The 26451-nt window shown below is 25.8% G+C and overlaps 1 protein-coding gene across 1 annotated transcript; it reads left to right on the forward strand.

The window, feature by feature from the left end:
* On the forward strand, nucleotides 1–25552 carry LOC145829997 (uronyl 2-sulfotransferase-like). The gene is made up of 6 exons (XM_082937891.1): nucleotides 1–271; nucleotides 1726–1958; nucleotides 5661–5799; nucleotides 13405–13499; nucleotides 17004–17163; nucleotides 24581–25552. The coding sequence occupies exons 1-6, from the start codon at nucleotides 50–52 to the stop codon at nucleotides 24737–24739; spliced, it is 1008 nt and encodes a 335-aa protein (XP_082794017.1). The 5' UTR covers nucleotides 1–49; the 3' UTR covers nucleotides 24740–25552.
* Nucleotides 25553–26451: the final 899 nt, after the last annotated feature.

Below are 26451 nucleotides of genomic sequence, written 5' to 3' on the forward strand. Positions count from 1 at the left end.
GTTTTTTTCCTAAACAAATGGAAAAATTAACATATGAATTCTTAAAAAAATGCCGCGATTAAACTTGTTTCGGTTATCTAGTTATTTAGTAGTTTTATGCACTATACTTATAACAATCTACAATTTCACTTCAAATCAAACGTACAAGAAGTTAACTTTAAGACAAATTGAGCGTGAAAAAAAATTATTTGAAGAAAATTATGCAAAAAAGAAAACAAAAGAGAAAAATTTGTTACTAGAACAAAAAGAAAAAATTATCAACAATGAACTTGTTAGTTTTGAATAACTCAGAATATAACTTAAAATTCTTAAGTTTTAGCTTTAATGTTAAATAAAATTTTTTACTATACATAAAAATGTTTAAGAATTATTTCGTAACACTATTTCGTATTTATTTTGAATATTGTTGTAATTTCAAAACTTTTATTTTTCAATTATTACGAAACTATTTAAGTTACACTTTTAATAGGTTTATAACAGCTAAATTACTGAAAACTTTAAACTACGGTTCGTTTATACAGCTTTATATAAAAAGACTTCAGCTTTTGAAAAATTATACATCATATAAGTGAACTATTATTTTTGAAAACTAGACTATCTATCATACGTTTTTGTTATTTTTGTAACTATATAAACTTTTAAAATGTCTCATTTAATACAAGCTATATTAAAAGATGGTAACAATTAATAAAAATAGAGTTCAAGCGAATGAAAGCTGTGATATGCGTTAATCAGTTTTTAAAAAGTTAGTCTTAAAAGTAATCAAAGTTATGTAGTCAGTAGTTATGATCCAAAGTGATCAAAATATACTTTTATTAATGTAAAAAACAAATAATTGAAAATTTTGAAACTACTATTTTGTAATCAAAAAGAGACTCTCTCATCTTTCAAGACTGTACTATATGTTTAAAAGCTGTATTGTATATATTCTAATAGTTATTTTGCTAAGGTGACAAACTTAACCTGATATACTATAGAAACAGACAAAACAAAGTTTGTTGAATTTTACAAAGGTTGCATTGAGTTATTTAAAACTATCTATTCCACATTCTAATTTATTAATTCTTTCTAATAGATTTATTTTAACTTTAATTTATTGAATGTTGCATTAAGTACACAATTGAATCAAACAAAGAGTACTATGACATTTTTATATTTATGTATCACAAATCTATACAAAAATATTTTAGGGAATAGTTACAGTTCTTTAAAAACAATTTTTCAGAAAGTAACTAACTGTCTTTAATGGCTACTTTACTACTGTAGTACTATGCAAAAAATTATTTGTTTTATTAAAATTTAGTGAAAGTTATAACAAAATTAGGTAATTTAGTCACCTAAGAAAAACCTCTTTAATTCTTTTAATACTACAAAACAAAATTGTTTAGAGAAGTTGTTGATGAAGTCTAACACTTTATCTTATATAGCATTTCAAGTATTCAATATCTTTTATTTTAAATATTGCAATTTTTTTTTACATATTTTATCTTAAAAAATTCAAAGGCTAAATCTTGTGAAAGTGAAGATTCAAGCATCACTTTATTTTTTATTAGAAATTTGTTTATTGAAGCAAAGTTTAAAAATGACAGTTAATAAAAGTTTTTAATTTAAAAACTTGATTTTAGTTATATCTTTTATTCATTAATATAGTTATTTAGTATAAGTGCTACTAAATTATACCCCTGAAACTTTATTTTTAATTAATTCTTTAAACATAATATACAGGACGTTGGTCACGTGATTTACAATAGAGTTCCTAAATGTGGATCTATGTCTGTTACAACATTGTTCTACAGACTTGGTTCAATAAACAAATTCCAAGTAACATCTCCATGGGAACCAGGAGAAAAACAGGAAAAATCAGACGAGGAAGAAAAAGAGTTTGTAAACATGATTAGAGTTAGAAAAGAATTTCCAATGGCTTATATCAGACATATCTACTTTGTAGATTTTACAACGTTTGTTTGAAAATATTTTTTTTGATAATAGAAATTTTGTGAAATATTTCAACAAATTTAGAAATAAGTTATTTTAACAAAGTAAATAACTCTAAAAGTAGTTTTTTTAGGACAAACTTCGCAGTCATTCTATAATGCTTCAAATTTTATAATAGACTGTTGATTTTTTTTAAAAGGTAAAACTTTTTTTTAAAGATTAAAACGAATTGTAAGATAATGTCCTTGTTTTTAAAATTATTGTCTATAAAAATCATTAAAGTTCTTGCGATAACCTGTTTCCCAATTTGAACAGTTTTATGCGCAATCTACTAACGTTTTAAGTATTAAAAATATTACAAAATTATAAAAAAAGGTAATTAAGATTTAAATAGCTATATAAAGTCTCCAACTACTATTTAAAAAATTAAGTAGACAAAATCAAACATGAATATATATTTTATACTTTTGTATAATTTTTTATAAACTATTAAAGACAATTTAGAAAAATATTAATGACATAATTTATTGTTTTCGTGTCGTTTTATTCATATAGCTTGATTAGTTCACAAAGCTTTAAAAAATGTTGAACTATAAAAGAAACAAGCTGTATTTAAAACTTCTGTAGACTTGTATAATACAATAAAAACCAAACACAAACTATGTACACATTAACTTTTTTTTTGTTTTTTTGACTTATATATCAGACTATGAAGCCAATTTTTTTAATTTTTACTATCGTTTTAACTAAACTAACAAAATAAGCAATCGATGCTAGTATTTTCAAGTAAATGGTGGAACTTGTTTTAGATTCAGTCTTTCTTCTGTCGCTGTGTTTTAGTATATTTAAAAGTCTTTGAACCAAATGTGTGAACTCAACCGTTAGTGCAAAATAACGAAAAGTTTCGAGGAGTAATTCAAACTACTGTATACAAAAAGCGTCTTAGTTATCATAATTTCAACTTGATTTATGCAAAAGGCAATAGGTCTTTTTATATATATCCTGATTATGTTTATCATAGTTTAAACAGTATTTAATAAAGAAATGGTCAAAGCAGTTATGAAAATTTATGAATGTTGTTAAAAGTTACTAGGCCTACAAGAAAAAATTTATAATACTTTTATAACAACCCCAGCCTTGTTTAGGGTTTTACCTTCAATTGTAAAATGGCCTAATTTTTGGATTAAAAGCTTTGAGGGTTAGACTCTTAAGCTTTCTCCAGAATTTATTTGACTTATTAGGTTTAAGTTATGAATTAATAAATATGTAATACGTTTAATATATGTAGTTTCATTTATGAAGTTAGTTTTTTGAAAAGTGACAAAGCAGCTAATCTATCAGTAGAATAAAACTACGAAAATAAAAACAACAAATAACACAAGTATTCTACAAACTAAACAAGTTCTTAATGTTCTTTTAAAGTTTGAATGTCAGAATCTTAAATGTAAAAAAGGATCTTACTAATAATACTGAGTCTTAAAATGTGATGTGTTTTTTGCACTAGCTTACTAAGCACAAAAACATACATTGTTAAGTTTTTATAAAGTGATTTGGGGAACAATCATCTAGCTTTTCTGGCGGTAATTTAAAAAACAATACAATTAGTAAACTTCGTTACATTTTTCTATCAAAGGTTATAAGTATTACAAAGGATTCTTAAGTCTTTAAGATATATATTAAAGTTTTCAGTAAGAACAATTGTATAAAGAGCTACGCTATAAGTAGAAGCCGATGTAAATTAATATTTTGTTCTTTTTGGGTCTATTTCTCAGATTCCCGTCAGCAAAAACTAAATTCACTTAAGTAAAAAACTTTTAGTTTTAAAAATATATATGTAGTAGTTGAATTAAATATAATTCATTTTTATAAAGTTAAATAAAACTAAGGCTAGGTCTTTTACAAAAATCACCTGCTGTAGTGTGAAAAACATGTAAATGTTGAAAAATGTTGACAGGAATTAAAATTAAAATATTATTTGTTTTTAATTAATAAATCTATCAAAAATGACTAAACTGATCATTTTGGATTTTCAAAAAATATTCAACTAAGTAACATTCGATAACTTTAAGAAATAGCTACAACACAATTAAGTCTTTATGAGTATAATATTTAGATGAAAACTAGTTTGAAATTTATACAATTAGGCTAACAACTATTGTTTAGGTTTATGGTTTTCAATAAATTAGTAGGCTATATTTTCTAGCATATAACTAAAATTTTAGAGTTACTAAGTTATAAAACTATAATATTTAAGCTGGTAGAATTGAAAAAGTATCGTAATAGTTTTTTTAGATGTAAAGCTTGTGTATAGTTGTTTTTACTTGAATCTATTTTTTGTTTAGAAATACTAAAGTAAAGTATTATTTATGAGTTAAACATTTTTGAAATTAAATAGTTTTTGTTTTGTAATCCAAGTAAAAGTTTTTTTGACAATAGTTAATAAAAACCATTTATTTTAAGCTACTTTTTTAAGTAGCCTCTTTCAAATAAAGTTTATGAAATAATATAGTATTTTGTTAAATAAAACATTTTCATTGCTAACTTTTAATTGAAGAGCATAAAGTAAACGCTTTTTGTCAACATTTTAGCATATGGTACTCTTTATAACTTAAAATTTTAAGACTATTTAAAACATTTACCTTTTTTCGCAGCATATTTTATATCTTTGTATGGTTATTAGTAGTAACAGACAAGTTTAAATGAAGAATATTTACATTGAACTAAAAGGATATTTGCAAAACTATTTTTTGGTTTCTATTTGACTTCAATAAGTTTGTACAACAAAAAAATACTTATAATTAAATATTCCCTATTTTATTAAACTAAAAAAATAGACTGTTTTTGAGTTATCTTAGACAAGTTCGAATAAAACAATGTTTGTTATTAATTACCATTCAAGCTTAAAAAATTGATAAATAGGTTTAGTACGCACAGTTTAATTTAAATAAAATAGTTTTATATTAAACTATAAAAGCCTAATAAACATATTTTATAAAAAATAAAAGTTTAACAGCTTTCAATAGGCGTGGACTAATTTAAAAAAGGTAGTTTTATAAACCACTGAACTGTATGTAGGCTACAAGTTATCAATCTTATCAAGTCTTCCGAGCTTAGTTTATCTTATTAGCTGCTTAAGATGATTGAAACAATTATCAATAATAATTTAAATGAGTATAAGAGAAACTGCTAAATTGTAATACTTTGCTTTTTTTTCAAATCATAATAAACAAGTAGTAATACATTGCTATAAGTATTAACTGTTATTAAATAAGAAGTAAAACATTAAAAGTTAACTTAGTTCATAAAGTACAGGAATAATAACTTATCACTTTTTTTTTTTACTACAGTTCCTTCACATTTAACCCATGTTTATTATTATCCAAACTATTTCCATCTCAATCAGTTCAAATCTAAATGATCTCCCTTAATACTAGTTTTTACTTGTTTTTCATAACAATCTGCCCCCATTAGTAAATTACTGTTTGAGTTAATTCGAATATACCTAAACTGTTCTAATTCATACAGATATAATAATAAAGGTTATTTTGGAATAAAATTAGAAAAAAGTAATAAAACTTTTAAAACGTAGTTTAAATTTAATACGGCTTATTTGCTTTCAATCTAAACAATATTAGAAGTAATATATTCTAATTCCTTTGTTTTTGATCATTAAAATAATTACCATTAGGCTAACTACTAATCTAAAAAAATACTTTTATTTTTAGGTACAAACAAAAACAACCAATTTACGTGAATATTTTAAGAGATCCAATAGAAAGGTTTGTTTCTTTTTACTATTTCACACGTTGGGGGAATTCTCGTGGTGGAGGAAAATCGAGGATGAACGATGAGAGAAAAAATGAAGTAAGTTTTTTGATACGAAATACGAATATCAAAAAATATTTAGGATTGTAGTAAAACCATTAAAGTAAAAAATAATCAATTTTTTTGAAGCAAACTTTTTCACTTAAAATGTACTTAGATGGTTATTTTGTTAAATTACCTCAAAAGAATCTTTTTTTTTAATCAGTTCTTCAGTATAATCAAATAATTATTTATCTTTTTTAAATTTAACTTTTAAGACTTGTCAAGATATTCATTCATCAACAATTACTAAATGGAAAATTTCAAATTATATTTACCACTTATTAAATAATTTTTTCAGCAAGCTTTTAAACTTTTTTATAATTTTTTGTTCGAAATTTTACGAGAGTCCGGTTTCTGAATACTGCTGTATTTTTGAACTTAAGATAAAAAGCTTATCAATTTTTGAAACAAATTAAACTTTAAAATTTCACTAGTTTTAATTGTTTTTATTATGAAATAATTCTATAAAGACTATTTTTATCTATTTTTCTTTATTTTTTAATTAGCCGACGTTTGTTATTAGAAAAAAAAATTACAACATGCAAAAAACTCGTATTACTAGTTATTAAATCCCCTACATAGTTTTTCTCATCTATATGCTTATTGAATAGGCTTAAGTTTTTTATTTAATATGATTTATTAAATACAGTAAGCTGCTACCTAGGTACGCACTTCCTAGCTACAAACTGCCAGTATGGTACGTTTTTTTAGCCAAAAAGTGCTTTCTTCAAAATTCTCATTTTTAATGCTTTGAATTTAAAAAACAATCCTTAAATTTAATAAAAGAAAATATGATATTTTAAAACTGTTTAGGCTGTATAAAACTTAAACAAAGAGAAACTAAATGAACTAGGAAATAAGTTATGAACTTAAAAATTGTAATGAAAATCAAATACTTAAAACAAACATATTATTGTTTGTTTATTTACCTAAAATAATGAACAATGTAATTTAAATTTGGATACCCCAAGATTAAAACATAGAATGCTTAAAAAGCCATAATCATTTAAGATTAACGAAATTAACGAAAACAATGAAAGTGAAAATAACATACCCAATGATTGAAACATAAATGCAACAAGCGTATGAATGCCTAAAATAGAATTTTGATAAAGAAAAAAAAAAAGAACAGTGCAATTGCCATTTACATACCCGTTCTTTGCAACATAAATTTAAAAAGTGGTAATAACGAACATAAAGAAAAATGAAATTTAAATTTACATACCTTATGACTGAAATATAAATTTAAAGAGCGAGCATTTACAAGCATTTACAAAGTCTATTGTTGCTCAAAGTTTGAAAATAAAACCGTTGCTGAAAATAAAATTAAACTTAACAATTTTTTTAGACAATATCTTTATTAATATCAGCAAATAAAGTGTCATAAAACTGAAGTTAAACTTTGACAACTGTAAAACACAATTTTAATTTGTAACGACTCGATTTTTTAGTCAAGTAGAGCAGTGGTCGGCACGGTGTACACTGGTGCACACTAGGTACATGAAATTTCTTTTAGGGTGCACGAGACTTTTGGGGTGCATGAAACTTATTTTGGGGTACATGAACTTTTTTTTGCGCGCAGAAACTAAAATAAAGTTTTTTTTTAATCTTTCTACGTTTAAGACATATTCAACCTTGATATCTAATTGACCATTTTGTTGTTAATAAAACGATCATTTTTGTACCCTCCTAGTTCTATTCTGTTACATTATATAAAAAATTTTCTACCCTTAGCCGCCCAAAGAAAAATCGAAGTGAGCAAATCTCATAGATTCTTAAAACAAAATAAAACGGTTAGTATTCTATTAATGTTTAATTTTATTAACTCTTATTGTTTAAAAGGGTTTTGCCACATAAAAAATCTATATATTAATCAGCTTAATCAACTGATATTTGACAAAAAATTAGTTAGGCCTAAAAAATTCAATTATGTTTTACTTATAATAAAACTAAAGTATAGGAAGGGTCAATAACATCAAGGCTGTCTCATACTTAGCTCTTTAATAATAATTAAGTCTAGTTATGGTGTAAAAATTAACTAGGTGTTACCGAATTATTAGTAAAAAAAAACGATAAATAGTGTTTACATATTCTTAAACACTAGCGGCGCTAAAGAAAGCAAATTAGGAAGCACAGAATTTTAAATTTGTGATTTAGGGTTAACGGATTCGAAGTAGCCTGCCGACCACTGAAGTAGAGTATGACTAAAGCTTATAGTAATTTCAACAAGCTATTCAATTCTAAATGGCCATCTATGAAAAATGTACCAAATTAAATAGTTGTTTGATTTAAGAATGACCTCTTCCATACTTCTTAAATGTTTTTTGATTTTTAAGGCCAGATATGAAAAATGTGCCAAACTAATTTGTGGTTTGTTTTAAAAGTATGTTCTACGCTACTTTTTAAAAGTTTTTCGGTTTTGTATGGCCACCTATGAAAGATAAACCAACTTAAACTTTTTTTCACAAAAGGAATACTTTCTAGACTAGATAATTCAGAGAAAATTTTGTGTTTAAAGTAAAGTTTTAGGTTTTTAGCGTTTGAAGTAAAAATTAGATTTTTTGCTAAAATTTTTCAATTGGGCTTCTTAATTATTTTAGTTTTGTCAATATTCGGTACTGCTTCTTCTGTTTTTCCGTTTGTAGACGAAGGGATTACCCGTAAATTTGTGGAGTTGGCGATTGAAGAAGGGCTGAAACAAGGACTGTTGTCAATTTCATGAACATCATTGCAAGTAACTGTTTTTGGCTCGACTAAAATGGATTTCGTATGCTGTATCTCGCTCGCTACTTCGTTTACGATTACGAACGAAGCATATAGACTTCGATTTGTATGCGCAGTACTTGTGACGTCATAACTCGGTATGGCGTCAGCTTGCTTGCATTTTGCGTTTAAAGCGATTATTTTGGCTTCAATTTCTCGCATTCTTTGCTCTACTTTGCGAATTTTTATTCGAAACTCCTCTGTTGAGAGGTTTTTTGCATACGTTTGCGACTCTGGTCGCCTAAGTTTCTCGCGAATTCTCGTATATGTGTTACGTAAAAATAATTTTAAGTTAGTGAGACTTCTGTGTTCACTTCTAGTTAAACTAAAAAAATACACATCTCTTTAGGAGGTAATATATTAGAAAACAAGACGAATTTAATTCTTTCTCTATGGTTAAGCTCGTCAATGTCGTATCTATTCGAATATGTCAATTACAGTTTCAATGTTCGAGATATTTTGGATAAGCCAAAATGAAGGGAGAAATTTCAAGACTTGCTGTGTAATTTCTAGTTCTCTAAAGGTTTCCTCTAATACGTTTTGGCACTGTATATTCAAACCATACTTTTTTCTCGTACTACTTTTTCTCAAGTACATCGCGCCTACTCTGTCTTTTGCTAATCTCAGCTCTTAACAAAGCAATTTTAAGGTTAAAATGTATAACTTTGTTACAGGCTGTTACAATCTAGATGAGATATTTGCGGTCTGACTCGATAACTTTGAGGCGCCTAACTCCCCACATTGATACTCTATACCAGGAGTCGACAAACTGCGGCCCGCGGGCCAAATGCGGCCCTCCAAGCCAAAATTTGTGGCCCGCGAGGTACTTTTTAGATAAAAGCATACTTTTTAAAAAGCATGAAGACAAAAGATTTTGCAATAAAGAATTACAAATAGGCTTTAAGTTTAATCAATACGCTTTAAAGGTGCTATTATACTGCTTATTATGTTATACTTTTGGTTTAAAATAGTGTTTTTATAGTAGTTACTATAACTATCTTTAAATAACTGCGGCCCTCGAAGACTTTTTTCATAATAGTGCGACCCGCGAGCAATTTTTTCTGAGAAAATTGGCCTGAGAGTAACAGAAGGCTGCCGACCCCTGCTCTATACAATCTGCTAAGTAGACCGGATCACGTCCCTGTTGTATTATATTTATTGAGCAAAGTTATACGCTCTTTCCATAATATAAGTTGATAGAGGTCGTTATCTAGACTTGACATTAACCAATTCAATGATGTTCTTTCTAAGAAGTTAATCTGATTGTACTTACATTTTAAATTTCTGTAGGCTACTAGTACGGGGCGTTTAAACAAGGGAAAACTATAAACTAATGTCTTACATCGCTAACCGAAAGGTTCCTTTGTACACCAGTTTATTAGACCAAACTTTTTGAGCGCTCTTTTTATCGTTCAATAAACAATATATGTTTGTTTTTTTAACTCATTCCAGTCCCTAGCAAGTTGGCTGCTACTAGGGTCTAGAACAGGGATCGGCAAAATGTGGCCCGCGGGCCAAATGCGGCCCCTCAAAACAAAAATCTGCGGCCCGCGAGTAATTTTTTAGCAAAAAACACACTTTTTTAAAATCATATTAAAATAACTTACATTTTAGGTTTTGCAATAAAAACTTACAGTTAGGCTTTTAATTTAACATTTACTCTTAACTAGTCCCAAAATACTGCTTATTTTGACTATTTTACTTTATAACTGTATTTTTCTACTAATTAGTATGATTATTTTTGAATAATTGCGGCCCTCGAAAACTTTTTTCTAAAAAGTACAGCCCACGAGTTATATTTTCTAAAAAAACTGGCCCGCGAGTTACAAAAGGCTACCGACCCCTGGTCTAGAATAAACTACGTCCATAATAACTAGTAAGACTTTGTTTATGTACTTAACTTAAAATTTTAATAAAATTCGATTTGTTTTGGTTCACCATTGACAAAACGTAGAAATTTTAATGAAGGTAGCTGCTCAGATGCCGGAGTCACCATAAAACGTTTTAGGGTGTGTGCTTAGATATGTGTAACGCGGGCCTGTCAGTTACTGACTACAACGCGCTAGTATATAGTAAATCCTAAGTTAGTTGTTAAGCTAGTGTTTAGACCGATCTAGCTAATTAATATAGTACGTTTATAAGTGTTAACTGAACTTATACTACTGTTTAGCTGAAGTAGGTTTATAAGCTGTAGAAGATTTATACTACGAGTTAACTGAAATCGAGTCTGTAAGTTAAGAGTGTATAATTAATGAATAAAAGTGCGAAAAGTAACGATACTAACACATAAAGATAACAAATACAATAAACTTTAAAAGCAAAACAACATGAAATAAAATATTTTGGCTTAAGTACCTATGTTTAAAAAACAATCGACATCATTACGCTAGAAACGATGTTTAATGCTACAAAAAACTGTTACATGTGCAGGATTGCCCGTAAGACAAAATTAAAACAATGAAACAAGAAAACAAGCCCGCACTAAACGAATTGACTGCTTATAACATAAAATAACTTGAGAGAAGAGAATGGAAGAAGACGGCTCTCTACCGTTAATCGCAGCAGAGTATTACAATTTTGTTTTTCATTTAATGATCATGCAGTATAAAAAGAATTAATTACACAATATGATAAAATATAATCATTATCTTAATAAATCTTTATTCATTTAAAATTAGTAATTAATTACATGTACTATGTAAATTTTAAAAGTTACAAGGTAATGCAAGACAAAAAAAAAAAATTCAGTTCAATATAAATTTACATAAACAAATAATATTCTATTCTATTTGAATAAGATTTAAATTGTAACTGAAGATCCCTTAAAGAGTGAAACTGAGTTTTACAAACAAAATTTTGATTAATTAATGTTGTATAAACAAATACTTAGATAAATATATTAAATAAAAACATAAGTCTTCTAATATACTTATAACAATAAAATCTATATTTTTAAAGACTTTGACTTAATAGTCGTTTCTAAACTTTAATGGCTTATAATAGGTTTTTATTAGGCTAATGTAGGTGATTAAAAACAAAAATTTCCAGGCGTGCACTGCCAGTTGGGTACGCACTGTTGCGCTGTGTTCAAAGTGCGTACCTAGGTGGCAGGTTACTGTACTTTAATCTACTTTTATTCTATTAAAAAAAAGTTTGTACATATACTTAAAATGTATAAATTGAGTTATTATTTTTTACAAGTTTTAAAGTATGGAAACTAAAAACAATGTGTAAGCAAATAACAACCTAGTAAGTAGACAAATTAATATCGATTGTAATTTCATTTTAATAATAAGATTACTGTTTGAAATAAAAATAATAGTTTTAAGATGTTTTAACTATCAAAGAAATATTTGTTTTACAACTCAGATTAAAACAAGAACATTGTGCCAAATACTAAAAATCAAAAAGTACACGTTAAGATTAATGATATTAAGTAATATAAATTTTATAATAAGTTATACTTTTTATTTATTTTTATTATATTTTCAAGTGAACTTACTTCGCTAGGATCTCTATAAGCACAAAATTAACTTTAATTTTTGAATATTCATTAACGTTAGAATTACATAAGAAACACTAAAGTATTGGTCTGAAATCAAATAAGAATCAAATCTACTAAATCATTTCTCATTCGAACAGGCTTCACCTGTAAGTTTCCCATCAAAATATTTTTTTTTTCAGGTACCTTTAATCTGGTCTGCTCAAATCTGTTTTTTTCTCTTTATTTTCATCCGTGTTGTTTTCAAATAGTCATTTGCATTCCTTTTAGTCCTAGACCGTTTAAAATTAACTTTACACAGTTTTATTATTACATTATTTCCTGTCTTCATAGCTATTAATTAGTACTTTTAAACCAATCAGTTCCGATTTGAATAAATTTTCTCTCAGTCAGTCCTGTTAGTTTTCTTTTTCTATCGAAGTGAATGTTTAATCAATTTCATCTTTTTTATTACTAAGATTTTTGTTAAAACAAATAATAGTCAGCAAAACGATAAAATTTAGTTAAGTTAAAAAAATTAAGTTAGTTGTTCAAACTGGGGCACAAATTTTAAAACATGGCCAAATAATCTGTTGAATAGAAAGTACCTTGGTCATCTAGCTACAGCCAATTATTTACTCAAACTATTTGGCGCTGTAAAAAGATGATAAAAAATAAAAAATAAATAAACGCACAAAAAACACAAAACAAGACATAAATCATTAGAGTAATAATCTAAGGCGTTGTAAATTATCATAAGATTTAAAAAGTCAAACTATATTGTTTATAAAAAAAGAACAATCTTGTTACGTACTTTAGAATATTAAGCTCTTACAATTGTGAATATAAAGCAACACTAACAAAATTAATTGTTATAATGTAAACAACGTAAACAGACAAGAAAAAAATAATTTAAAAATTATAATTATTTTCTAAAAGAAGAAAATCGATATAAAATTTAGCTAAAATACTATCAACTTTCCACTTTAAAATTAGTTTCCAATATTTATTTAAGTACTCAACTTTTCTAAAGCACTTAAATCAAGTGTTTAGTAAATTTACTTAGACAAAAGGAATGTTAACTATTAAATGATTTTTTTATAATAGTATTTGATTCAAGAAAAATACAACTAACTATTTCAATCTAGACTAGACTGAAGCAATGTGAACAAAAAAGTGCAATTTTTTTCGTAGTTACATTCAACTAAGCACGATTATCTGCTTATATTTTTCACTAGTACCGGTTTTACTTTCAAATATTAATCATATGTGGTATTATCAAAATTGATTTGTTATATAATATTTATATTTAAAATTAGTTGATTTTTAACAATCCTACGTTATTTAATACTCTGTAGACAGTGGATGATTGCGTACGTAAGCGTAGAAATGAATGTACAAATCCGTATTGGCAAGTTGTTCCTTACTTTTGTGGTAATCATCCTGGATGCATGTTAGTTTTTTCTAAATTATTTCTTTTATAATTTAAGAACTTTCGTATTATAAAAACACATTTTGCAGAACAAATAAATGATTTAACGTAGTATACAATTTTACTTGTTATGTTTACCAAAAATTCAAAGCATATTAGCAGTGGATTAGTCAATCAGTTAATTTTCAGCTTGATAGTTTTTATAGAAATTCTGATAATAAAAATAGAACTCCAAAAAGGTGTTAATTTCTAATTAATTTAAAGCATTGTTGTCAGAATGCAGAAAATATTAATATTTAATATACTTTTATTTGTTTTAACTAGAAAACTAATGTTAGAATAATTTTTGTGATACATTTATCGCCACAATTGCAAATATGGTTTTAAGCATAGTTTTTATTTGGGCTCTTATAACAAACTTAAATAAATATATTTCAAAGCTAAAAATTAAGTTACATTTTTCCGGTTTGAATAAAGCTTTCTTAGATCATGTCTTTTAGCAGGTACTAAATTTTGTGAGCAATACTAGACGCACGACGATTTAAATAAATAGCACTTACAAATTCTAAATTGTCAAAAACCTAAACTATAACAACTCTGGTGTGACGCACTTTAATTGTAATTACCTTTTTTGTTTTTATTGTTGTTAATAAAGTTTGTAATAGTTTAAGCTTTTTTGATAGATTAGATTTGTAAGGTATACTAATACTTTTTAAATATTATTTAAAATCATATGGATAAAAAGTTATTTCAATATTTACTAAATCATCATTTACACTTGTTTTTTTAAACATTTGAATTTGTTTCTAAAACTTTTTACTGTTGGAAAGATATAAAAATAGAGCTAAAAAATTTTTTTTTTTTCTTTTTTTTGTGAACTTTTTATATCTTTTATATACCACCAAGCATATGCCAAACTAAAAAACCTTAAAAGTGAAGTGGATTTCATAAAATAGTCAATTTAAATAAAAGTTTTGCTTAAAGATCGGCGACACATTTTACTGCAAATTATTTTAAATTTTGCTTTATTGATGTAACTTTGATATGTATGAATCACTTACTTTTTTGTATCAAGATTTAAATAAAATGTAAAATTATAACTTTTTATAAGCTTATATTTGTTATTCTAGTAAAAATAAGTTATCGTTTTCTTTAACTTGGTCATTCATTATGGAGTTAATAAAGATTTTTTTAGTTTATATAGAGTCATTCTATTCTAAATACGTTATTTTAAGCTAAATAATTAAAAAAAAGTTAGTTGCTTAGGCTGTAGCTATAACCAGTCTGTTTCTATTTTGCTTTGTTTAAAAGTTTTCAATCAGATTTAGAGCCTAATTATTTTTTAAATACTAACATTGAAGCTAAATATATCATTAAATTCAATCGTTGAAGTAATTAGTTGGATTAAGGTTATCTAACTTTTAATGTTCTTCAGAATAGTTTAAGTTATAAGTTACTAGAAAATAATTTTTTAAAGATAACTATTTGGAAAATTGTTATTTACTTAATTTAGTCAAGGTTATCAATCAATAAAGAACTAAAAAAGCTCCTATTAAAATAAATTTTGTAATATTACGCAATTCTTAAGAAGGCTTTTAAAACAAACATTTCAAGCTCCGAAATTTTATACTGGGCAAACAGCTGTCGGCAAACTGCGGAACATAAAGCGAAAATCATTGATCAGCGATGTTTTTTTAAGCTTGAAACATACTTTAAAAACTTTTGTGGTAAAAAGTTATATTTAGGCTTATAATTTATTATTTACTTGTGGTTTATCAAATTTTGGTTTAAAATAGTATGTTTTATTAATTACTAAAAATATTTTAAAAAAACTGCAGCCCGCTAAAAACTTTTTTCTATACGGTGCGGTCCGTAAACATTAATTTTTTTTTTGTCACTTATTACTAACACGTATACTTCAACCTATGTTGTATGAAATCTGAATAAAGCTTAATAAAAATAGAGCCCTTAATTCAATAAGCTTTATTGATGGTATTTCGAACATGTTTTGTAATATATATTTAAAATGATATTTAATTTAAAAAAACTAGAACTTTGTTTATGAACTATCAAAATTTTAATCTACATTTAGAAAAAGTTACTACAAAAATTTTAAAATAGTGTTCAGTAAATTGTTTAAGAAGAATTTTTGAACAAACAATTTTATTATAATTGAATTATTTTCTTAAAATCTACTTCTTTGTTGACAATTGTTTTGTCTTTGTTTGTGCAAGTTAAATTAAGAAAAATTAAGAACTACTAATAAATAGAGTATAAATACGTAATAACTGTCCTGGACATGACGTTAAACTGTTCTTGTGTGCCACTCGATAACCCAAAGGTTTTTTTGTACACCAGGTCTTTCGACCAAAGTTTTTGAGCGTATTTTTTTCTCGTTCAATAAACAATATATATGTAACACAATACAAACATATTTTGAATTGTTATAATTCACAATTTCTTTTTGTGCACATTAATGTTAGTTCTATGCACGACTTAGAAAACACTAAATAAAAACACATTAGTTCTGGAAAATATCATCAGTTTTATAAGTAGGGACAAAATACTTTATATGTCTCAAAATAACTAAAACGGCGCAGTTTTTAAGATCTGTTTTCTCTACCACATCCTTTATGCGTTTCATTATAAAAGTTGCTACCTAAGATAGTAAAAAAGTAAAGCAAATGATACAACAAAGCATTAAATATATTTTTTTTGAGAACAAGGTTGTTTCTTATATAACATAAGTCTTTTTAAATCGTATAGAATATTTTAACGTAAACAAATATGCATAAAAAAACACAATAAGTATTTGCTAATTAGGGATTTTGTTTTTCAATTATGAAACTAAGCTAACAATCATTCTTCAAATCTTTAATTTTTGCTTTGGAAATAGTTTTACGGCTAACAGGCATTACATTTAAGCATTTGAAACTTTCAATTGTTCCTAAATATAATTATTAAAGAAAACATCGGCGAAAGTCTTAAAGAGCCTTATACCAATTCGATCATCAGACCATAAGCTTTTGGTAAATTGAGACCCAGATTTGTATGATTAAACCTTTTGTTAAGTAGAACTATATATAAAGTATTTGTTAACCTTAGATAATATAATTGAAGTTAGATATTAACTAAGCACATAAATATCTTACCACATTTTATTAACATGTGTAAATTGTATTTTTATTTTTCATTTTATTAATTTGTATTCAAACTTTTACCTTTTTAACCATCAAGCTGGTTTATAAAAAAAATAGGAAGAAAACTTTCAAGCATAGGGTTTAAAACTTATATTGCGTTGAAAAAAAATCATCTTTACGCAAATAAAAGATTACGAAGTTTTAGATTACAGTTATTTAATTAAACTTTAAATAAAAATAAATTTAATAAAAACTGATTTTGAAAACATTAGTTAAAAATAATTAAAAAATACTTTTAAAATTTAGATCTTTCATGATAAACTTTTCAATTTTGCGTAAAAACTGTTATTTTAAAACTAATTATTGAAAAATGATTAAAATTTAGGTCAAGATCACGATGGGCAGTAGAACGAGCGAAACATAACATTGACAAAAACTATTTGTTTGTTGGTTTAATAGAGGATCTCGATACAAGTTTAACAATTTTAGAATATCTCTCACCTAGTTTTTTTGAAAATGCAAAGAAACTGTATCATGAGAACCCAGTAAGAAAGTCAAATTCTATTTTGTAAAAATCAAACTAAACAAAGTAACAAATTGTTGTAAAATTATTTAATTTAATTAAGTGTTTTTTATTATTCATTACTATTTATCTACTTATCTACGAACAGGAGTTTGAGTTTAAAGAATGAATTTTGTAAGGTTTCGTTTTAAAGTGTTTTCGGCTAAAATGTCAGTAAATACTTATATGAAAAAATTTAAGACTTTTTGAAAGAACAATATCTAAATATGTTATTTTAAAATGACTTATTGATTTAATACAACTGTGTTTCATAGATTCTGTAGTCCTAGGCCTGGTGTAGGAGCTACTGATAGTATCTATAAGGGTTTACGCGTATGTATTAGTGGGTAATGAGCTAGTAGGTATTGTACGGGAGCTACTAGGTGATGATTTAGAGTTAGTTGGTAGTGAGCTCAAGGTATTAGGTGTTGTATGAGAGCTGCTGGGAAATGTGGTAGAGTTACCGCGTAGTGAGCTAGACCTAACTGCCTGTCCCTTTTCGGCTAATCACCGGGAAATTTTTAAGCCTGGTGTTAGAACTCTACTAACTAAACATTTATGACGTAGTATTTAAAACTGTGTATAAAATTAATTTGTAAAAAATCTAGAAGATTTAAAAAAAATTATAACGATATTTTTAACTAAAAAATTTAAACATAACTCACTCATTTTCGAAAAAAGTTTACCAACTAATTTCGTTAAGCGCATCCTCAGAATAATATTGCTAAAAACTATTAATATTATAGTGTAATTTTAGTTATATACAATGAATTTGAAAAGTCTAGCTAAAAATAGTTACGTCATAAAGTATAAAAGTCTGTTTATAAAAAAAAATTCAATAGAATTGAGTTGTACTAAGGTAATTTGAAGTAATTTAAAAGACAAAATTGCAAAACAAAAACATTTAAAATAGTAGAAATTTTTACCTGAAACTAAATCAAATAAAAAGCACATTACAAAATACGACAACAATAATACTACTAAAAACATATTAAACGACAACAATAATACTACTAAACATAAAAGCTATTTATAAAGTTTTAAATTGTAAAAATCTCTTTGTTTGCAAATTTTTGGCTCGCGAGTTCTAATAAACAAAGATTCTTGAACTGAGAGATGGTAGGTGTTTCTAGCTCGGGATAGAATTTCGAACCTATCATCCAGGTAGTTTTCGGCACAAACAGGGTTGTTTAGGAGGTGCTGAGGAATAGATGATTGTTCACCTTTAAGCTTCTCGTCGTCATTAAAAATAAACCTTTTTGGCTTTTTCGTGACATGCTGCTCTCGCCTGACGTGGAAACGTTGAGATGTTCGACCTACGTAGTCATTTCCGCAATGACATTTAAATATGTATACTACATTAGTCAAATCATGGGTAGGTGTGGCATCTTTCACAATTCCATTAAGCTTAGAATTACTTTTCGGTACTAGCTAGAATTCCTTGGTGTTGTACACAACACGTAGCGAAACACTGTTAAAGGTGGATTTTATAGTTAATGAAGCTTGCTTAGCCAGTATTATTGAGTTTTCACCCATATAAGGAATGCGGAGGTAGACTGGGCAAGGATGTGGGCCGAAAAAGGGTAAGCGGTTCATTTTTGACTGAGTTGCCTTAATTGTCTTCTTGATGACTGTTTCGGGGTAACCTAGTGAGAAAAAAATTTGTAAATGTTGTCAAATTTTATATCCAAACAGTCGGCCGTGCAAATTTGATAGCTCTGTTGGTTATGCATTGTATGATCTTCAATTTTTGTTTGGTGGGACAAAACGAATTTCAGGAAATGTAGTGTGGACTAAATTTTTTTTTCTGTACACAGAAGTAGAAAAGGTGTTGTTGCTGTTTCTAGTAATGTTAATGTCTAAGAAGTGAATTTTACCGGAAACTTCTTCTTCAACGGTAAAAACTATGCATTTGTGCATCTTATTTAGCAGAGTAAAAAAGCTATTGACATTGTTTTTTGAAGTAAAAATAGCAAAACATCATCGACATACCTATAATACACAAGTGGTTTACTGTTATCTAATGAATGAAGACTATTTTCTTAGTAACCAACAAAAATGTTAGCAATATTTTTCGATATTAACCTTAAATAAAAAACTACCTTAGTAAGGAACTGTTTGATGTAAATTAATGTTAATAAATAGTTACTGTTATCGATGATTTAAAAAAATTCTAAAACAAAACTTAAAGTAAGTATAAAAACCTATCTTAATAAGAAACTGTTTCTTACAAACTTCTCATCTTAAAGAAATAGTATTATAGATGAATCTACTAAATAACTTCTTTTCGGTACTAACTTTTGTGCCGCTCTTGCTTCAATTGTCTCTTATTTATTTTCTTCTTTTCTCTCAAGCGGAGTATAAATTGAAAAAAAGCGCGTAAAATCGGCTTTTAGTTTCGGCTGCGTAACAGCCAACTTAAGTCATGGCGGCTTTTCGCTGCATTTAGTTGTTAATGGTTTCAATCTTGTTTATCGAGTTTAATTCGCTTTTAGAACACTTTATGAGTTTAAACAAACACTTAGTTTCAGCTTCTTAGATTAATGTATTTTAGTCTTTTAAAAGAATTGATAACTCGATTCATTGGCTTTATGTTGTATAGTATTTTTATCACCTTTTTGTTTCGCAATTTCATTGTATATATAAACATTATCACTACGTTTAAATTAGTATAAGTAACTGATTTATTAAACCTTTAATAAAAAGTAAGTAAGTCATATTAGTTTATCTAAATCAATTAAAGTTTACTCGTTATATTGGGGACATCTATTACACAAGTTAAAGCGCACGTTGCGTTATATACCAGGCCCATAACATTGTATAAGTAGAATGCTCCAGATAGCGACTTTTTAAATAAGAATTTGAGACAAGAATTCATTTTGCAGTTTATTTTATTTTTTGTGAACTTGAAATTTTTCAATCTACCCTTTTCAAAAGTTTCTTGTAGATAATTAAATAGATTTTTGTAAAATAGAAAACTTAATAAAATTGTAAGATTATGCGTCATAATAGGTAAATAAAGTTATATGTAATATGATGCTATTATAAAGTTGTTTAACAAAATTTAAAGTAATAAAGTACTAGAAATTGAAAGCATTAATAGCAATTTTAATAAAAGGAAACAGACTTACTTAAACTTTCTTTAAAATAAAATTAAACAACAAAAACAAAACTTAGTAGCGAATTTACAACAAACTAAACAAATTAGAATTATAAAATTAAAAGTTTAAATTAATGCTTTCAATTTCTAGTACAGTAACCTCTCGTTTATTTACGCACATTGTGTCCACAGAAAAAGTGGGTAAGGATACGAGAGATCGTAAAGATACGAGAGGTACCAAATATACTTACTATAATGGCTGTTTTTTTATTTTGCCTCTAGTTAAAAGCAGACTGGGGACTTTGCAACTTTTAACAATTTGTTTACTTTATTTATGAATATGAAAACAAAAGATAAAACTATACATATATTAAAAAAGGATTTAAACTTATATAAAATAATAATACTTGTAGAAAAGTTTTACTAATTTCAATAATAAGTAAAATTTATCTTTATTTATATGTGACTTATTTGATACTTTACATTTCTTTTCTATTGTACTTAGCAAATCAATTTATAAATAAGCATTTGTTTACAATTAACAAATGGTGTGGTGTCTATATTAAAATTTGTTTCTATAGCCTTTTACAAAAATATGCACTTGTTGCTGTAATGGAATTCTTCACACATAAAACTTTCCCACAGACATATTTCTTTAAGAATTTTAATTTAATCTCTTATTCTTAACAAAATTTCTGATATACTGAGGTCTAACTAAATGTTTATTAATTAGTCGAGGAACATAAGTTTACAAAGTTTAAAGATATAGAAAGGTGGGTTAGCATTTAAAAACATATTTCAGTTAATAATATACAATAAACCTAATTTGTGCAATATTAAACAAAATTAAAGTTTATTTTTATTTTTTTAGAATTCTAAAATGCGTAACTAAACGAGAGTGCGTAACGTCAAGAAAGCGTAAAAATGCGAGAGGTTGCTGTACTTAAGCTTTATACTTTAAATTTTGTTAAACAACTTTATAATAGCATCGCATAGTACATATAACTTTATTTACCTATTATGACGCATAATCTTACAATTTTATTAAGTTTACTGTTTTACAAAAATCTGTTTAGTTATCTACAAGATATTTTGAAAAGGGTAGATTGAAAATTTTTAAGTTCACAAAAAATGAAATAAACTGCAAAATGAATTCTTGTCTCAAAATTTTATTATAGATGAATAAAAGTAACTTTTTTGAAACAAACCTTAAATTAAAAAGTTTTAACAACAAATCATTTTTCCCTAAACTATTGCTTAAGTACTTTACTTTTAATTAAAGGTTTATATTGGAAAAGTTTTGTTTATATTTTCATTTCATTTAGATTTACTTTTACAAACAATTATATCATTATAATGTAAAAAACATTCTAGCTAATACAAATTGGTTTTATACACAGTTTTGAATTACTACGTCATAAAATACTTTTTCACTATTATTTACTTAGTTGCATGAATGTGTTTTAGTTCTATTAGTTTATTGACGGTAGGACTTTTTATGGGTAGTATTTTATGGGCACTATTTTATGTGTAGAATTGCTGCAATCAATTCTGCCCATAATTTGATGTGATGTCATTAAAATTATGTGTAGTATTTACATGTTGCTGCAATTAAGTTGCTGCAATTAAATGAAAAATGAAATACTGTCCAGGCCTTATATAGATATTATGGATAGTTTTTGTAGTTTCAAATTTATAAACAAACAAATAAAAAATAACTTGAATACACATAAACCAATAGTTTGATTTATTTGTACATGTATTTAAATTATATTTTGTAAACTAACAGAAGTATATGCTAGACTTATTAGAAGATTATGGATATTTTCTTCATTTAAGATTAAAAAACAAAACTTGAATACAGTTAAACCAATTGTTTGATTTAAAAGTATATTTATGTAATTTATATTTTTTATAATAATAGAAGTAATGGCTTGGCATATTATAAATTTTTTGGTTTTTTTTTTATTCAAGATTTTATAAACAAAATTGAAATTGAACACACATAAACCAATAGTTTGATTTATAGTTGTATATATGTAATTTACATTTAGTAAACTTATAGAAGTAGTGGTTTGGTCTTATGTGTACTATTTTATGGGCACTCTTTTATGTGTAGAAATGCTTCAATCAGTTATGCCCATAATTTTATATGATTTCATTTAAATTATGGGTAGTATTTAGATGTTGCTGCAATTAAGTAAAAATAAAATACTGTTTAGGCCTTATATAAATATTATGGATAGTTTTTGTAGTTTTAATTTTATAAAAAAACTTGAATACACATACCAATAGTTTGATTTATTTGTACATTTAAATTGTAATAGTATTTTGTAAACTAACAGAAGTAGTGGCTAGACTTATTAAAAGACTGTGGATAGTTTTTTTATGTAACATTTAAAAAAGATAAAAAAAACTTGAATACACTTAAACCAATTGTTTGATTTAAAAGTAGACAGTATCTTATTTTTACTTAATTTCAGCAACATCTAAATACTACCCATAATTTAAATGAAATCACATAAAAATATGGGCATAATTGATTGAAGCAATTCTACACATAAAAGAGTGCCCATAAAATAGTACACATAAGACCAAACCACTACTTCTATAAGTTTATTAAATGTAAATTACATATATACAACTATAAATCAAACTATTGGTTTATGTGAGTTCAATTTCAATTTTGTTTATAAAATCTTAAATAAAAAAAAAACCAAAAAATTTATAATATGCCAAGCCATTACTTCTATTAATATAAAAAATATAAATTACATAAATATACTTTTAAATCAAACAATTGGTTTAACTGTATTCAAGTTTTTTTTTTTAATCTTAAATGAAGAAAATATCCATAATCTTCTAATAAGTCTAGCATATACTTCTGTTAGTTTACAAAATATAATTTAAATACATGTACAAATAAATCAAACTATTGGTTTATGTGTATTCAAGTTATTTTTTATTTGTTTGTTTATAAGTTTGAAACTACAAAAACTATCCATAATATTTATATAAGGCCTGGACAGTATTTTATTTTTCATTTAATTGCAGCAACTTAATTGCAGCAACATGTAAATACTACACATAATTTTAATGACATCACATCAAATTATGGGCAGAATTGATTGCAGCAATTCTACACATAAAATAGTGCCCATAAAATACTACCCATAAAAAGACCTACCCCTTAAAAAAATTGTCTGTGTCCTTGACTGATTTAAGCATTATATATAGTATATAAATATTGTCTAATATATTTAGTATGTTGCTAAACTTTATTATAGTTCAGCCATATTTGATAAGTTCATTACAATTTCTGTAAAGTTTTTAAGCCTTATGCCATTATTGATGCCATTATTAATCGCGCGGGGACGTTATTTTTATACTTATTTTTTTCATAATGCCATGAAAAACACAGTAAATCGTGCGTCAGCAAAATATAGCAAGTATTTTGCAGTTTATTATACAAATTGTTGCGTTAGGATTGGTATTAGTAAGCTATTAGCAAGTATTTTTTTTAAATAAATAGTTTATTGAACGAAAAAACAAAGCGCTCAAGTATTTGGTCCAAGGGCCTGGTGTACGAAAAAACCTTTCGGTTATCGAGTCGTACACCTGGATACAGTTTAAAGTCATGTCCAGGACATATTATTATGAGTAATAAATTGATAAATAAAAATATAAGTTTTTTATTAGAATGTAAGACTATAGAGTTGAACCGGACGACGTTATCTAGTTTAATGTTATTTGTTAATGTTTAAGGTTATTTAATAAGAACCTTCAAGAATATACAAATGAAACTAGGTTTCGACTATTGAAAACAAAAAGTCTTCTATTAAACGTTTTTTCTTACCCCTTGTTAAAACTTAAATTAAGCTTATAAAAGAAAAAAAAAAATTTAAGTATTTTTAAATATTTTTCTATGAACTAACTTATACAGTGATAAACTTAACTAAAAATATAGTGTAGCTTCTTTCTTTGACATGATAAACATATATTCTGATAATATAAACGGATAAACCAATGTGCTACGCTCAGAAAATTTTGTAAGAAAACATAGAAAAATACACTTTTGTAAATAGTAACTAACATCTATTCGACAACCTTAAGTTTCTATTTGTGCAAAACGTTTTTAACTCTAATTTTTAAGGAACTCTTAGATAATACTTTTTCAGTGTTTTAAAATTTAAGAAATTTTATTGACAAAAGTTAATTAAAAGTTTTTATTAAAACATTAAAACTAAGCATTAGTTTAAGTAAAATACTTAGCTTAAAAACTAAAAAAACAACTCCTCAGGAAAACCAAAAAGTGAAAAACGACACTAAAACTAATAACAAGCAACCGACATCAGAAAGTACAAAAAAGTTTCTCAGAGAACAAACAAGCCTTTTGTTAGAATACGAACTGTACAACTTTGTAAAACAAAAAATGTATAATTTAAGTAAATTCTTATAATTTTTGCAGCGCAAACTAATTATTATTTATTTTCAAATGTGATTTTTTACATATTTTAACAAATAACTTGGTAGCAAATAGCGAACTTTTAAATACTTAGTATTCTTTGTTTTAATAGTCTTTTGTTTTACCACCCAAGATAATATCCTTTGTACCTATAAAAAACTCGTAAAATAAAAGCTCTTATTAATCTAACTAAAATAGGTTCAAAAAAGGCTTGGAATTTAAAAAAAAAAAAATTTTTAGAAATTTTTTTACTGTATTTTTATAGAAACTCTAACTATTTTGTTTAAAACTTTTTGTAGATTTTAAGCTTAAAAATCTTGCTTTTGAATTACTTGTAAATTCCTAATCATTTGCTTTGAAATTGTTTTTGTTACTTATAAAGTTTAAGAACCTATTAATGTTAATGTTTAATAATAAGTGAATATTACCAGTAACTAAAACTAATGAAACTAATAGTTGTATTTTATTAACTAATCTTACTTTATTATAGTTTTTTGAACGACAAAAAAAAAAGACGCTCAAAATATTTGGTTCTAGGACCTGGTGCACAAATAACCTTTCGGTTACACAAGCTTATACTAAACTAATTAAAGTTTAACAAAAATTTAAAAAAGACATACTATATACAAAACTAAATAACAAAGCTAAATTTGGTATCCATAAAACTCTTTTAAAGCTCAGAAGAAAAAAAAAACAACAGCTTATAGTTTTGTATAAAGTTTGTAAATTTTTTTTTAACTTTAATTAGTTTAGTATAAGCTTGTGTAACATTAGTTTTGTTGATATCAAAATTATATAATTTAGCTTCGAAAATGATATTTCAACTGATACAAGTTTATTACATTAGATTCTTTTATTTTATATAATATGTAAAGTCTTTTTAGTACTAAAACTTTTCGTTACAGTAAATCTGATTAAAATTTGTATGTTTTTAGAAAATGTTTATTAAAAAGAAGTTAAACTACTTCTGTGGGTTATTTAAGCAAAGTTTTTTAACTTCTTTAAACAGTTTGTTTATACTTTATAATTAAAAATTGTTGGATATACAAAAGCATTTCGTTATTTATATTTATCTTTTCACATTCGTTGTTGTTTGTTATTTATTAATTTAGTAGACATTTAATGTTTTAAGTATTGTTATTTGTTTTAAAGTTGTATTTCTTTCTTTTAAAGTTATTGCAACAAAAAGTAAACTGTATTTTGATGTCTATCAAAAGAAATAAATATTATAAGTCCGGAACAGCTTTAGACTTTTACACCTGGGTTAGCACAGAAATAATTTGTTTATAAAAAGAAAGAAGTAACTTGCAATATATTTCTTTAATGTTTTAAGTATTGTTATTTGTTTTAAAGTTGTATTTCTTTCTTTTAAAGTTATTGCAACAAAAAATAAATTGTATTTTGATGTCTATCAAAAAAAATAAATATTATAAGTCAGGAACAGCTTTAGACTTTTACACCTGGGTTAGCACAAAAATAATTTGTTTATAAAAAGAAAAAAGTAACTTGCAATATAAGACTTTATAAAATAAATTAACAATTTATTGTGTTATTATAGCATTTATTTATCATAATAAAAACATAAATAAATTGTATCAAAATCATCGTTTAAGTTATTAGTCATATCTTTTTCAGTCATACATGTTCATTATTATAAAGTACAATTTTTTTAATTTACCACTGATATGTTGGTATAGTTTTAAATA

The sequence above is a fragment of the Thalia democratica genome, chromosome 1 (genome assembly GCF_965202585.1).
Source record: "Thalia democratica chromosome 1, ktThaDemo2.hap1.1, whole genome shotgun sequence".
NCBI classification, from domain to species: Eukaryota; Metazoa; Chordata; class Thaliacea; order Salpida; family Salpidae; genus Thalia; species Thalia democratica.

Coding starts and splice junctions, on each gene's coding strand:
- LOC145829997 (XM_082937891.1), top strand. CDS start 50: ATGCCGCGATTAAACTTGTTTCGGTTATCTAGTTATTTAGTAGTTTTA. Junction 1,959..5,660: donor TACTTTGTAGATTTTACAAC/GTTTGTTTGAAA, acceptor TTTTATTTTTAG/GTACAAACAAAAACAACCAA. Junction 13,500..17,003: donor GGTAATCATCCTGGATGCAT/GTTAGTTTTTTC, acceptor ATTAAAATTTAG/GTCAAGATCACGATGGGCAG.